The sequence below is a fragment of the Carcharodon carcharias genome, chromosome 12 (assembly GCF_017639515.1).
Source record: "Carcharodon carcharias isolate sCarCar2 chromosome 12, sCarCar2.pri, whole genome shotgun sequence".
Classification (NCBI taxonomy): domain Eukaryota; kingdom Metazoa; phylum Chordata; class Chondrichthyes; order Lamniformes; family Lamnidae; genus Carcharodon; species Carcharodon carcharias.
The window spans coordinates 126,916,254-126,932,225 of record NC_054478.1 but is presented as its reverse complement, the minus strand read 5'-3'; the positions used below and the strand labels follow the sequence as shown (position 1 = coordinate 126,932,225).

Sequence of the window (15,972 nt, the reverse complement as noted above, 5' to 3'; positions counted from 1 at the left end):
TAGTGTAATCTATATGAAGATTAAAATCACTGACATTAATTGCAGTACCTCCTACAAGCCTCCATTATTTCCTGATTTATACTTAGCCCTGATTGTAGCTACTGTCAGGGGCCTGTAAACTACTGCCACTAGTGACTTTTTTCCTTTGCTATTTCTTATTTCCACGCAAACTGATTCTACATTTTGATCTTCTAAGCCAAGATCATCTTTCACTTCTGTGCTGATCTCATCTTTTTTAGAAGAGTTACACCACCTCCTTTTCCTTTCCTCCGATCCTTCTGAAATTTCAAATCTGTTCAGTATTCAATTTCCAACCTTGGTCACCTTGCAACCAAATCTCAGTAATGGTTTTCATATTATATCTATTTATTTCAATTTGTTTTATCAATTTTTCCATCTTGTTATGAATGCTGCATGCATTCAGGTAAAGAGCGTTACATTCCGTCTCTTTACTGCTTTTCCCTACTCTGACCCTATTTGCTGGTGCACTCTTATGTTTGTATGGTCTGGCCCTTCCTGTCACACTCTGGTTATTATTCCCCACCTGTACTATACCTTGTCCTTTCTCATTTACCTTTCTAAATTTCTCCTATGTGAACTCTGTCCCTGTCTATTTAGTTTAAAACCCTCTCTACTGCCCTAGTTATATGATTTTCCAAGACACTGGTCCCAGCGTGGTTCAAGGGAAGGCAGTCCCAACAGTACAGCTCCCTCTTTCCCTAGTACTGGTGCCAGTGCTCCATGAATCAAAACCCATTTCTCCCACACCAATCATTCAACTCGTTAATCTTAATTACCGTATGCCAGTTTGTTCATTGCCCAAGAAGTAATCCAGAGATTTGTGGTTTTGAATTTTAATTTAACTGCTAGCTGCTCATACTCCCTCAGCAGAACCTCTTTCTTAGACTTAGCTGTGTCATTAGTACCAAAACAACTGGATCCTTCAACTCCCATACCAAGTTCCTCTCTAGTCCTTAACCCTAGCACCAGGCCTGCAACACAGCTTTTTGTACTCACACTTTTGGCTGCAGAGAACAGTGTCTATCACCCTAACTGTACTGTCCCCTATTACTACTACATTCCTCTTTACCCCCCCCCCCCCAGTTGAATGCCTCCTGTACCACAATACCGTGGTCAGTTTGTTCAACCTTCCTGCAGTTCATCCACAGAAGCTGCAAGAACCTCAAATCTATTGAACATTGGAGGGGCTGGGACTCCTCCCGTGCTTCCTCCTGGATCCCCATATCTCAATCACCCACCATCCCTGACCATGGACCAAAACCAAAGTACCTAGCCTAAGGGGTATGGCTGCCTCTGGGAATAAAGTGTCCAGGTGACTTTCCCCCTCCCTGATGTATCGCAGTATCTGAAGCCCAGGCTCCAGCTCACCAACTTTGAGCAGAACTCCCTCGAGCTACAAACACTTACTACAGATGGGGTTGTCATGGATCACACTGGCGTCCATAAACCTTTCCACTTCTCTCTCCTGTTAAAGATGATAAATAGATTTGAAAGGGTTGTTGGGGAGAAACTATTTGTTCTGCTCAGGGAACCTGGAACAAGGGGCATAACATTAGAATTAGAGTTCAGGGCTGATGACAAGAAGCACATCTTCACACAAAGGATAATGGAAATCTGCAATCTTATCCCCAGAAAAAAACTGTTGAGCCAGAGGGTCAATTGAAAATTTCAAAAGAGTTTGATAGATTTTTGTAGGCACAGGGTTAAAATTTATGCAACCATAGTGAATAATTGCAGTTCAGATACAGAACAGCTATCATCTAATTGAAACAAGCACAAAGAACTGAATGATGTCCTCAAATACTCCTTAAAGCCTACCTTTTTGACCAAAGTCATCCTTTGTGACATTTTACTATGTTATAAGTGCTATATAAATGCAAGCTGCTTACATTGTTTTCCTATGTTGTGACAGAATCAGTTTGTGTATCGTGATGGGATCTTCGGGCCAGAGGAAGGGCTGGCCCTGCACAGCCGGCCACCTACCTGTGCTAGCTCCACCCCGCTGGAAGATCAGGGTGCAGCCTCATCGCTGGAGGTGTTTGACGATGCGTGTTGTAACGGCACACTGAGGAAGCAACCACCACGCCCGCGGGAGGACAGCGCCACCCAGCGATACAGCGCAGACCCCACAGTCTTCCTGTCAGAGCGTGGGCAGAGGGGTGAGCTGGATGAGGATGGCTACATGACTCCCATTCAGGATAAAAAGGGCGCAGGTAAGCTCAGTGGTATGAGGGAGAGAGAGAGAGCTACTGGGCAGAAGGAACCAATAAGGATGAATTGTCTATCGATATCACTTTGACAGTCAATGATATGAAGGCGGGGTGGGAGTTACAACAAACAGCAGAGACTATTTAAAACAGAGGCGCTATGAACTACAGCAAACAGAACTCATGGATTAAACTGCAGCAAAGTCTCTCGATAAAAGCAGCGTTGTTAATCCAGAAAAATGATGTGCATGGAGGATGGTTACATAGTATAAATAACATGTATAAAATCAATCCCAGTCACTTACTTGCATGGTTGGTGGGGGAAATTCTGCATTGACCCCTTCTAGTCAGGAATAGTTTAGACACGATTTCCCCCAAAACTTATATTTCAACCTATACCAAAAAGCAGGTTACATAACGATTATCACTTGGTGTTTTTGGGCCTTGCTGCGTTCAAGTTTGGTGTCACACTTCAAGACTGACTGTATTTCAAAAATATTGAGCTGCTTTGGGATGTTCAAAGGTGGTGAAAGGCATTATCCACATGCTCCAGGCTGAGTAACGGGATAACTGGTTGGTTTTAAAGTGGGCAGCACAATCAAATAAGACAAGGAATATATTATTGACAAAGGAGGAGGAAGATCTAATAAGCAGAGTCAGCTCTGACTCTGAAATGGAAATAAACAGATTTATAGCATCTCACCAATAACACATTCCTTCAAAGTCTCACACACACAACGAGAGAGAGAATGTTCCTGCTGTGAGCGAGGGAACCTTTCCACTGTGTTTACACTGTCACACACAGGAAGAGAAGAAACCTTTCCAGTGTTTACACTGTCACACATAGTGAGAGAGGGAACATTTCCACTGTGTTTACACCGTCACACACAGGGAGAGAGGGAACCTTTTCACTGTGTTTACACGGTCACACACACACACGGTGAAAGAGGGAACATTCCCACTGTGTTTACACTGTCACACACATTCAGTGAGAGAGGGAAGATTCCCACTGTGTTTACACTGTCACACACATTCAGTGAGAGAGGGAATCTTAACACTGTATGGGAGAGACGGAATGTGAGAAAAATAACCTTCCTATCAAGGTGTAAGTAATCACACTGCATGGCAATCACCTTGCTAAAGCCAATTGGTAGTTAAACAGGTGATGGGCATTGATTATCCCAACTAAACAGAACAAAAACGATACAGCTGGAACACCTTTGGTGGAATCTACTTGGAAGTCAGCAGCACTAAGGAGCTGTCTTGAAAATAGACCAGCATGAACCAAAAGGCCAAGCTGGGTTAATTCTGCCACTATAACCACTTATTGTGACGGAGGCTTTGCACTGTCACACACATTCAATGAGAGAGAGAACCTTCCCACTGTGTTTACACTGACACTGCCACAAACAATTAGTGAGAGAGGGAACCTTCCCACTGTGTTTACACTGTCACACACACTCATTGAGAGAGGGAACCTTCCCAGTGTGTTTACACTGTCACACACACTGTGAGAGAGAACCTTCCCACTGTTTTTACACTGTCACACACACACGCAGCGAGAGAGGGAACCTTCCCACTGTGTTTACACTGTCACACATAGTGAGAGGGAACCTTCCCAGTGTGTTTACACAGTCTCACACACACAGTGAGAGAGGGAACCTTTGCACTGTGTTTACACTGTCACACACAATCAGTGAGAGAGGGAACCTTCCCAGTGTGTTTACACTGTCACACACACTCAGTGAGAGAGGGAACCTTCCCAGTGTGTTTACACAGTCTTACACACACAGTGAGAGAGGGAACCTTCGCAGTGTGTTTACACTGTCACTGACACACACACATAGTGAAGGACGGAATATTCCCGCCGCCGCTTTTACAGTGTCACACATACAGAGATGGTGTATGTTTCCTCTGTGTTTCTATTGTTTTCTCGATACACTGTTTGCACTGTGTAACGGAGGAATAAAGTTTGCAGTAAGTGGAGAGCAAATCTGAATGCAGTACAGATTGACTGTTTCTTGCAAGTTCAATGCTTGTAATTACTAGTTAGATTGAAAAGCTTGTCACATCTCCCAGCAATTTTGGCTATTGTTGCTGACCAGAGTTGGGACATTGACTTATTTGAAACTTTATTCATTGGTTATTCCTGAAGGTAACTTCGTTTCTCTGTCCATAATTTCTGAGGCCCACACACAGTCCTGCTGCCCGTGACCCTGTATGGTCAATTGCTGTAAGGGACTGAAGAACAACCAATGTTGAGGCCAGCGTGATAGTTCCTTTACTCCCATGGTCATACCTTGCCTTGAGCAGTATAGTTGTGTTGAAGGGGTGATAGTGGAAAAACACAGTTTGATTTTTGTTGTTGCATGTCACATTGTGGTCAAGCTGACCATCAACATTCCCATTGTGAGAGGGAAGGGGGCTAATCTTTAATTTAAGTGAATCTCACTTTAATAGATCATTGGCAGTAGGTGAATTACTCCTTCAGTGGGCCAGGACAGACACGATGGGTCAAATGGTCTCCTTCCATGCTGTGACTATTCTATGATTCTATGATTTACGACAAGCCAAAACAGCATGGATATGTTTCAATTGATGCGTGGCTTTGTCAATCTTTAATTAGCTTCACCACACTACACTCTCCATCTCTGCCCCCTTTCATTACCTGTTGTGTTTTCAGTTCTCCAGGCCATAAGCTCTGAAATTCCTTCCTTAAGCCTCTATAAATTCTTTGGTTGTCTGCCCTAATGTCTCCTTATGTGGTTCAGTATCAAAGTTTGTCTGACAACTCTCCCATGTGGTGCCTTTGGCCTTGTTACTACTTTAAAAGTGCTATATAAAATTCTAGTTGGGCTGGTTTACTACAATAAAAGTGTTATATAAATGCAAGTTGTTGTTACTGTATGATTAATTTTATGCCCAAGGCTTAGTCAGAAATAGACGGTTATGGGTAAATAAGCAGGAACAATATAACTACAATGGATTGACATATTCACAGCACATATATATGTGAATAATAATATTCTCAATCTTCTCCCAGGGGTTAGTGAGCGAGTGGGTGCTGCCCAGGAGGATCGAACACTTGCAAGACCATCCAAGACAGATGCCAAGCTCAAACTTTCACGTGCAGGTCGGTACTAATTCTGCTTCATGATTTGTCATGTGTATGGTCCTTTCTGTTTTCCCCTGAAGTAGTGTTGACTCCAGATTTTGTTACTTAAGAATACAGAGCTTCCCCAAAATAACCCTGAAGTGACAATATCAGCAAGTTTCACACCAGTCATGTTCATTACTGAGGCAATAACCTAAAAGGATTTAGAGCTCAATTATCATTAAATGTAGCCACACAGGTTAACAGAACCATTCAAAATGCAATGCTGTGGAGTTTATTGCTAGAGAACTAGAATCCAAAAGCAGAGAAGTTAAGGTAAACTTATATAGAAACTTGGTTAGACTTCAAATAGCTTAGGTTCCAATATTAATAAAATAATTTAGAGGCATTGGAGAAGATGCAATAAAGATTTACAAGGATGAGAGCAGAAACGAGAGGTTAGAACTATCAGGGAAGACTGACCAGGCTGGGGCTTGTTCTTTAGAATAGATAAGGCTGAGAAGTGACCTGATAGAGATCTTTAAAATAATAAAGGAGTTTAATAAGGTAGATGTGGAGCAAACATTTCCACTTATCAGGGATCCAAATGTAAGGGCCTTTAAAAGATAGTAATAAATTCAACAAGGAAATTCAGGAGAAATATCATTACTCATAGTGGTTAGAATGTGGAACTCACCACCATGTAGGGTGATTGAGACAAATAGAATGGATGCATTTAAAGGGAAGTTAGGTAAGTACATGAATGAGAAAGGAGTAGAAAACAATGTTGATTGGGTGATATGATGTAAGGTGGAAGAGGCCATTAGCAGAGACTTGTTGAATCTGATTCGTCTCTTCCCCTGATTTGGCACACTAGTTGTCTGACATCCAGTACTGGATGAGTAGAAAATTCTTCCACCTAAATAATTGGGAATACCAAAGCTATTATCTTTGTCTATGTCCCTGTAATACTTGTGTAAGACAAAAGAGACTGTGCGCCACATGGAAGTCAAGTACCAAACTGAACTGGTTTATTCTGGTTTGCATAAAGACATACATTCACAAATGGCCACAAAAGCATTCTACTTCAGTTTTCCCTCCTTAATAAAGATGTTACACAAAAATGTTCAAAATTCCATACAAATTATATAAGTTTCTTGTTTTTCGTTTATGTACAAATCAAACTTATTCACTAGTTTTTCATTCTAAGAGAATATCTCCTTTCCTGACCCAAACTATTGGAACTTGGGGAAGGACCTTAACCTATCTGGGCCTGAGTCTGAGAAGACGTTTTCTCCAGCGATCACTTATTTTGCCCCGACCTTGAATTGAAATTTCCACTTCATTAGACTCTGACATGGATCTGAGCTAGTTTCAGGCACAGCTTGTGTTGGATTGATTGTTGGTGCTCTGCTCACATCCCAACCATCCAATTCATCAGACTCATTTGATTCTTACCAACTTTTTTCTTCTTCATGAACCTCTGAAGGTAAAACATAGGACTTGGGAGCAAGTGTAGGGCATTCAGTCCTTTGAGCTTGCTCCACCATTCAATGACTGATTCATGACTGATTTAGCTGCTGTCTCGACTCCACTTTGTCATCTGCCCCCCCATAACCCTTGACTCCCTTGTCGATCAAAAATCTGTCTAACTCTGCCTTGAATAAATTCAATGACCCAGCCTCCACCACTTTCTGATCCAAATGTTCAAAACTAACCTTTCCACTACCAAACATCTTGACCAAGTATGTATGAGGACTACATATTTTTACGACTCTTCCTGGTTATCACTTCAACCACTTATGAGGTGATCTTTCACCTTAACTTGGTTCAACTTAAGACTACTTTCTCTCACACTACCCCTATCATAATTCTCCTTTTGTTTAGACTGTTGTCTTCTACTAAATATGACTTCAGCCATGAAAACCTCGTTCCAGGCTGTCTTCTCAGAAACAATGCAGCTGGTGTTCTGCCAGTAGTATTGTGAGGTGTTACGGTAAATAAACAAAAAGTTCAGCAGTTTGTGATTCAGTGGCAACTGACATTTCTTCCAATTTGTATCTAGCATTTGCTTAAGAAGAGGGTTCTTAACAATTTGTACTGTGTGCTCTGCTGCTTTATTTGAAGCAGAAAGATACAGTTGAACTCTAGTGTGTTTTACCTATTCATTTTCATGAATTTTACAAACTTTTCTGAACAAAACTGAGGTCTGTTAGCAGACACAATTTCCTCTGGGAACCCATTAGCAGCAAATAAACACAAAATATCTAGAGTTTTGCCAGCTGTTGTTCAATTCACTGGATACCCCTCTACCCACTTTGAATGGCTATCTATCACAATGAATATCTGTTGCCCTTCAAATGCTGCAAATTCTCTGTGCAGCTTCTGCCACACTCTATCTTGCCATTTCCATTGCATAGGTACAGATGGCGGCATTTGTTGCTGCTGCTTGACATGCTCTATACTGTTTCACTGTGTCTTCTATGTCCTTATCTAACCCTGGCCACCAAAGATAACTCCACACTAGACACCTTGCCAAGCTCATCCCCAAGTATTGATCAAAAAGATCACATAGCAACTGCAATCTGTACCTTTCAGGAATTACAACTCTGGCTCCCCACAAAACACAACCTTCATCAACTGACAGCTAATTCTTACGCATAAAAAAATGGCCTGATTTCTAAATTCAGTATCTGTGTTGGCCACCCATTTGCGATATATCATGCACTCATAGCAATACAGGGTCCCTGTCAGTTGTTGCTACCAATGTCATCTGCTGACAATTCATCTATATGCAAACAGAAAAATACACCCTCCCTGTTGGATTCTATCTCAGATAGGGATGGTAATCTAGACATCGCAGCAGCATTACTATTATCTTCTGATCATCTGTACTAAATGTCATACTGATCAGCAGATAAAATCAAAGCCTATCTCTGCAGTCAGGCTGCAGCAAATGGGTACTGGAGACTTTGGACTCAAAATAGCCATCAGTGGCTTATGATTAGTTCTCACTGTGAAATTATGACCATAAAAGTCTTTATGAAATCTTCAATCTGAACATAGTTTCACTCACTGGCACCTCAGTGAAACAAATGCAGTCAGTCTGCCCTCATCATTATCCAACACGAGAGATCATAACACCTAATCCGTAAGGAGAGGCATCACTTGCTAGCTTAATCTTTTTGGATACATCACGATGTACAAGCATTGTACCATTTACCAATTGACATTTACACAATTTGAATGCCTTGTCACACTCTCCTGGCCAATTCCATTGAACAACCTTCCTCAAGACTTCATTCAATGGATGCAATAAGGTTGCCAAATTTGGGATGAATTTACCACAGCAATTCACTAAACCCAAAAAAGATCTATTCCCAGAAATATTTTGAGGGTGTGGCGCATTTCTTATTGCTTGACCTTACTCTTGATAGGATGTAACCCATCTTTGTCTATTCTATGATCCAAATACTCTACAGAGTTTTGAAACATTCCGCATTCGTGTGCCTTTGCCCAAACTCCATGCTTTTCCAAATGGTGGGGCACCTTATTCACACTGTCATCGTGGGCCTGTCTGGTTGGAGCTGAAATAAGGATGTCATCCAAATAGCACACAACGCCCAGAATTCCTTGAAAAATTACATTCGTTACCCCTTGAAAAATTCCAGGGGCTGAACCAATACCAAATGGGAGTCTATGAAACTGAAAAGGACCCGTGTGTGTATTAATAGTCAAATATGATTTAGACTCATCATCCAACTCAAGTTGCAGATAGGCATTTTTCAGATCTAACTTTGAAAAATCCTGGTCTCCTGACAACATGGTGAACAGGTCCTTTACGCTTGGCAAAGTATCGGGTGGATTACATTCTAATACCTGATTTACAGTTACCTTATAATTGCGACTTCCTTCAACCAGGGTTTTCTCTGTTTACATTCTTTAGACATGCCTTGGTAAGATGATCTTCCTTCTTACACTGCCATTTGACTTTAGCACTATCACTATGGGAGTGGTCCAATTACTCTGTAGTATTCTAGAGATATTCTCAGTCTGAAGCCTCTTCAGCTCTTGCTCTAAACTGACCTTGTGTTCCTCTGAACCTGTATGTTGATCTTATATCCTTGAATCAGTTTACCAAACATCTGAGGATACTTGGCGATCATGTCGTCTTGAGTTGTGAATATCACTTCTATGCAAAAAGCTCGTTCCAATTTAACTTTGGTGCTGCTAACCAGTTTCTTCCTAACAGGGCTGGTTTTTCAGCCTTCACCACAAGGATGGGCAATTATGCACATTGCTCTTTGTATGTGACTGGAAGGGCACACTTCCCATTATGGGAATTTTCTTTTCTCCTAATTTCGTAATTCTATGTGTGATTTCTCCAGTTGATGTTGACTCGACTTTTCAGGAATCACGCTAGCTGATGCACCCGTGTCAACCTCCATGTTTACCGGAGCTCCATCCAATTAATGCTACTTGGACTATGATGCCCTACGAATTTCTACTGGACTTCCTTGTACTTCAGATCATATGGGTCTCAAACATCCCATTATCTACCTGTTCCTGTTTGACAACCAAATGCAGTAATTGTGACTTCCTTTAGCCAGGGTTTTCTCTGTTTACATTCTTTAGACATGCCTTGGCAAGATGACCTTCCTTCTTGCAGCTGCAGCACTCTGCCTTCACAAATGGACAATTCTGTGCTCAATGTTGGTCCAAGCACCGGTAAATTACTTTTTAGTATCTCTGCTACTACTAACTGCTGTCACTGGGGCCTTCTGCTGACTCAGCTGCATCTTTCTTGTTTCACAGATATCTGGTGATTGTTATCTCTGCCTTCCCTTGAATTATGTTCCGCCATATCATTGACAATGCTGTTTGACAAGTTATGTCGAAAGTTAACTTTGGCAGTGTCCGCAGCTTACTGCGAAAGTGTTCACTTTTTAAATCGCACACAAATCCTCCTCACAATGCTTTCTCTTGAACTCCTCCAAAATTACAATGGAGCTGTTTCAAAGCCTCAACAAAGTCTCCAATGTCCTCAATGGGCAACTGATTCCTTGTTCCAAACTGATAGCTTTCAGCAATCTTCAATGGCTTGGGATAGTAGTACGACTCAAGCTTATACAAAATGTTTGATGGCAGCACCTCTTTTGGCTTTATTGGGGTGAGTAAATTCTTAAGCAATTCATACACTTCTGGGCCTGCTTCCATTAATATTGCTCTTCTCCTTTCCTCCCATTGTCTGATTAACGGCTGGATTATCAGGATCATCAAGGATACTATTAGCAGTGAATAATATCTTGAACCACTTCACATGCACCAAAAGACTCTTGTTTAATGCTGTACTCTCCCAGTCGTCTATTAGTAACTATTGATGTAGTCATCTTCAAAGGTCAGTCCACCCTCGTGTACAAACATCTTTTTCTCGAAGACTGAATTTTTAAGCTTATTTCTCAGCAAAAGAAAGCTTCACAATTCTTCTGCTTATTTGCTGGAAGCTTCTCCAACTCAAATTTGTTCAGCTAGGGAATCCACAATCCCACCTCATTGCCAGAGTGTAATATCTTTGAAGAACAAAACAGGCTGTATGCCACATGAAAGTGAAGTCCCCACTGAACTGGTTTCTTCCAGTTTGCTTATATACATACATGCACAAATGGCAACAAGAGGGTGCTATTACAGCCAGAAAATCTGTTTCCTATCCACCAACTCCAACCCTATTCCTGACTATTGAACCAGTCTGTTCATAACCTTGGTATGTACTTGACCCCAAGATGAACTTCTGACCACATATCCAGGCCATCATTAACACTGCTTCTATCTTAGTTACCAACCCATCCCAACCTCACCTCAGCTCCTCTGCTGCTGAAACCCTTATCCGTACCTCGGCTACATCTAGGCTTGGGTATTCCAATGCTCTCCTCTCTGGTCCATCTCCTGCATAAACTTGAGGTCATCAAAAACTCTGCCTCCCATATTTTAACTCATGCCAAGTGCTGTTTACTGATCATCCCTGTGTTTGCTGACCTGTAAAACCTCCATTTTAAAATTCTCATCCATGTCTTCCCTATGGCCTCGCCGCTCCCTATTCTGAAACTCTTCCACCACTACAGTCCTTTCAGATCTCTGTGCTCCTCCAATTCTGGCCTCTTGCATACCCCCAATTTTAATCATTCCACCATTGGCTACCAATGTGAAGCACTTGGTTATGTTTTACGACATTAAAGATGCTATGTAAATGTAGGTGGTTCTTGTTGTTGAATGGTCTGTTTCCATGCTGTAAAGTTTTTGTGTACTTAATGCTCTGAACCAACCACAGCATTCTAACATTAGAGGATGCTATTGAATCAATATTTATATTGAAAGTTTACCATTAGCGTGACCATAGGTGCATCATACTCCCACTCCCAAAGAGACATTATATCCTGAGTTCAACTAGGTTTCAAACTCTTCTTGCATCCCAATGGGTGAAGCTATTAACTCCTAACTAAAAATAGTGGACAAAGGGATTTGTGCAAACAGCTTAACATATTCATCACTAATATTGCACAGAACGGAGGAGATTTTGATTTTGTGCAATAAGGTGAAAGAGGTGAAAGTGAATCAGCAGCCTCTTTTACATCACTGCCTATCTTTAGTTCTATTGAAGTGGTCCTCGTGGTTTCCCTTCACAAGGGTGACAACTGTATACAAAATGCAATATTGGCAGCTTCATACTACCCCTCTGGCAGGCCCAGTAAGAACTAGAATGCACACCACAGTTTTAACATGAGGGAAACCACCGTTTGGGAGTTGAGGCTTGCCGAGGATTGTTCTTCACGTATTCCCCACCTGCTAGATGAACCAGTTCTGTCCAATCTGTCGATTTGCCTTCCCTCTACCTATCTCCATCTCATCCCCCTTTAATGTTCTCGGGGGAATCCAGAAATAGGGGGCATATCTTTAAAATTAGAGTTGGGCCACTCAGGACTGATGTCAGGAAGCACTTCCTCACACAAAGGAGAGTGGAAATCTGGAACTCACTCCCTCAAAAAGCTGTTGGGGCTGTGAGTCAATTGAATATCACAAAACTAAGATAGTTAGATTTTTGTCTGACAAGGCACTAAGGATTTCAGAAGCAAGGTGGTTAGGTGGATTCATATGGGTCAGATCAGCCATGAATAAATTGAATGGTGGAACACTCTCACCAGGCTGAATGGTCAAATCCTGTTCCTATTTGACAACTATTGTGATCAGAGATCAGGAATAAACTAGTAAAGAATAAAATCAAATCAGATACTTTAGAAGGAAACCACACAAAAGGCTGGTAAATGTCTGGAATAAACTCAGGCAGGGGCTGGTAGAGATGTAGTCTGTAAATGCTAGGCTGGAAGTATTAATACGATTGAGCTTCACTGGACCAAATGGCCTTCTTTCCTCCTTCTATTAGAATGGATATTAACTTTCTTAGCTTCAATGTACTATTTAGAACGCATATGCTAGGTACGTAGCTCAAGGTTAGCTTGTGCTCAAGTTGCCAATGCTTTGGGTTCAAATCCAGCGCCAGAAACTCCAGCACAAAATCTAAGCTGCCACTCCAGGGCATTACTGAGAAATTGTTACACTGTCTAATGTGTCAACCCTCAGATGAGTCGCTTAACTGAGAACCCATCTGCCCTCTCAGGAAGATGTAAAAGATCCAATGGCACTAATTCAAAGAAGAGCAGGGAAGTACTTTCTGACATCCTGTCCAATATGTATTCCTCAAGCAACATCGCTAAACCAAGGTATCTGGACATTATCTCAATATTGTTTATGGGAGCTTGCTGTGTGCAAATTGGCTGCCACATTTCCTACATCACAACAGTGAGCACACTTCAAAGGTTTCATTGGCTGTAAAGAGCTTTGGGATATACAGAGGATGGGAAAGGTGCTATAGTTTTTTTTTTCTCTCTATGAGAGTGTGCAGATTTGTAATGATTTCATTGACCTCTTCACAGAATACCTGAACCCTGTGGAGGAGAACCCATTTGTTACTCTTCGGAAAAATGGTGACGTCCATGCTTTGGACAACCCAGAGTACCACAATGTCCCAGAAGGGCAACAGACCACAGAGGACGAGTATGTGAATGAACCCCTCTATCTCAACACTTTTGTGAATGTGGTTGAAAACCCAGAATACTTGCAGGATAAGATCGCCATATCAGAAAATGTTGACAAGGCCTTTGACAATCCTGACTACTGGAACCACAGTTACCCACCCAAAACCACCATACACAACCCTGAGTACCTGCAGGAGTACGGCACAAAGTTTTTTTACAAGCAGAATGGACGCATCAAGCCTATTGTAGCAGAGAACCCTGAGTATCTTTCAGAGTTCTCACTAAAGCCAGGGACTGTACTGCCTTCATATGGACAGCGGAATACAGTGGTGTAACGTCGCAGCACTTGGAATTCCGGTTCTGCTGGATTTCCTCATCAAACTACAAACTTGTATCCTCAATATTGACTAGAAGGAGTATGTCTGAGGCAATAGTACTGGCAAAATGTGTCTGACTGGAAGGAAAGTTCTATTTGCTAGAATTGAGTCCTGGTCCGTTTGGACTTTTCCTAACCGGCACCTGTTTAAAAGCAATATGGTTATAACCAGCAAAATGAAGGATTCCTGTGGAAATGCCAAAAATGTAGCTCTTTGGGATTGACCTTCCATACTGACCTTCAACAAGATGCTTTGGAAGGTTGCAGTCATGGGACTAAGTGTAATGGCCTCTTAAATTTTACTGTCATTGGGGGAGGGGAAGAGGGTGTAGAAGGAACCAGGAGTTCATAACATTGATGGGCTGAAGTTCTAGTAATCCTTAGAGAAAGATCATCCAATAAAATGTAACCCGCTAGCCAGTACATACACCCACAGATCTGGTCAAACCATCTGCACAAAAGAATGAATTTTTTTTTTTCAGATTGCACTGCAGTTTCCATATTTGGTGAACTGCAAATATTTTGAATTGGTATCTGGGTATAAAATGCTTCGGGCTGATTTGACTAGCACCCACTGCCAGGAGCCTCTTCAGCAATGGACCATAGTGGGAATAGGGTTGAATCCTGTTAGCCTGCCAGAATAAAACTGGTTGCAAGAGCTAATGGAGCTGAGCCAGGCCTGAGCTGGCCTGATCTGGCTGGCATGTAACAAGCCTTTTGATTGACCTCTTATTTGCCCATGCAGATGTTAGTTATATAATTGAACAATTGAACAGTGAAGTCTGTAACAGGCCTCATTTTGAAGATGCAGTTGATATGTAGCAGAACTCTTCATTCTTTTTTGTACTCAAATATACTTTAATAATAGATAACTTTTGAAATATTGGAAAACAAACAGAGCCGTTCTTAATTCTAAGGAATAGATTGGGGAAACTCTTTTATAACCGAGAACTTAATGGGAGGATGCATGTTGTCTTTGATAAGCACATATCAGCACTGCCAATTGCGTTTATTACTGGGATTGATACAATAAGTATCAATGATAGCGCTGCTTTGTACAGCATTGCCTCAATCTGACTGGTACACAACAGCCCTCAAATGGCGGGTGGTAGCTCCAGCATTAGTGTGGATGCTCTGCCGACACTGCTTAAACAGGTACAATCTTTTTTTTGTGTTGTGACGAGACATTTTGGAAAGGATGTAGAAGAAGATGGTATCTTGTCAGGGGGACGGAGGGGGGATGGAGCCAGAGAGAGGCCGCAGATTCCACATTTACCAATACAGAGCCAACTTTGAATGTATTCTCAATCATTCAAATACCAACTTGGGCCAATTTGGAGCTCAGATGACACACACTGGCTGGTTCAGGCAATTGCATCTCTTAATGTTTGTCACCAGAACTGAGGCTTATATATCATAATAGAAAGGTTGTGAAAGAATGTGAGTCTGAATTCAGCTTCACAGGTCATTCTTATCTCTAAATGAAAATGACTGCTGGAATCTCAACGTGTCCTTCCTGCAGTGTTAGGATCGTCACTTGCTCTTTACCTAAGCCATAAGGTTAATCGGAAGCCAAATGAATGATTACCACTTGGCTGTGTAGCATTGCTGTCCAGAAATGATACATTAGCAGTCTTCCCAAAGGCTATACTGCGGTACTGTTGAACATTAAAAAGGAATGCAGCATCTATTTACAATCTGGGTCAGCTGGCCCCAGCCAACAATTTATGTTCCTGTACTTCTAAGATATTTTAATTGTCCATCTTTCCCCCCCTATTATGATGCTAACTTTCAAGAGTCCATTTTGTGTTCCTGGATGCAGATGATCTGTTTAATAGCTTGCATTTAAGAGTAATTTTCCAAATATATTCACACCACCCATAATGACACAACAGACATTACAGCCTCTGATTGGTGATAAGCAAGAAATACTTACTCCAGGGCGCCTATATGCCTTCTCCACCCAAAAGGTAGATAAGACTGGGGAGATTTCTGACAATGGATAGCATTAGTTAATGAGGAAATATGGGATTGTGAATGAGATTTACTGATGTATAAATCATACTATGAATATGAAAATGATAGGATTTCCTACCACAAAGCTGGTGTCATCTCCATTGCTCATAGCTACATTGAGTACTCCTATGGGTCCTGTCAGAAATCCTTGGTTATTGAATCACTTAGCAT

The 15,972-nt window shown here is 41.6% G+C and overlaps 1 protein-coding gene across 1 annotated transcript in view; it reads left to right on the top strand.

The window, feature by feature from the left end:
• The window catches only part of LOC121285134 (receptor tyrosine-protein kinase erbB-4-like), a 1,067,779-nt gene extending 1,053,739 nt beyond the window's left edge, over nucleotides 1-14,040 (top strand). The window contains exons 28-29 of the mRNA XM_041201314.1: nucleotides 1,934-2,234; nucleotides 13,308-14,040. Coding sequence (XP_041057248.1) covers nucleotides 1,934-2,234; nucleotides 13,308-13,744 — 738 coding nt within the window. The 3' untranslated portion in view covers nucleotides 13,745-14,040. The remainder of the gene's footprint in view (nucleotides 1-1,933; nucleotides 2,235-13,307) is intronic.
• Nucleotides 14,041-15,972: the final 1,932 nt, after the last annotated feature.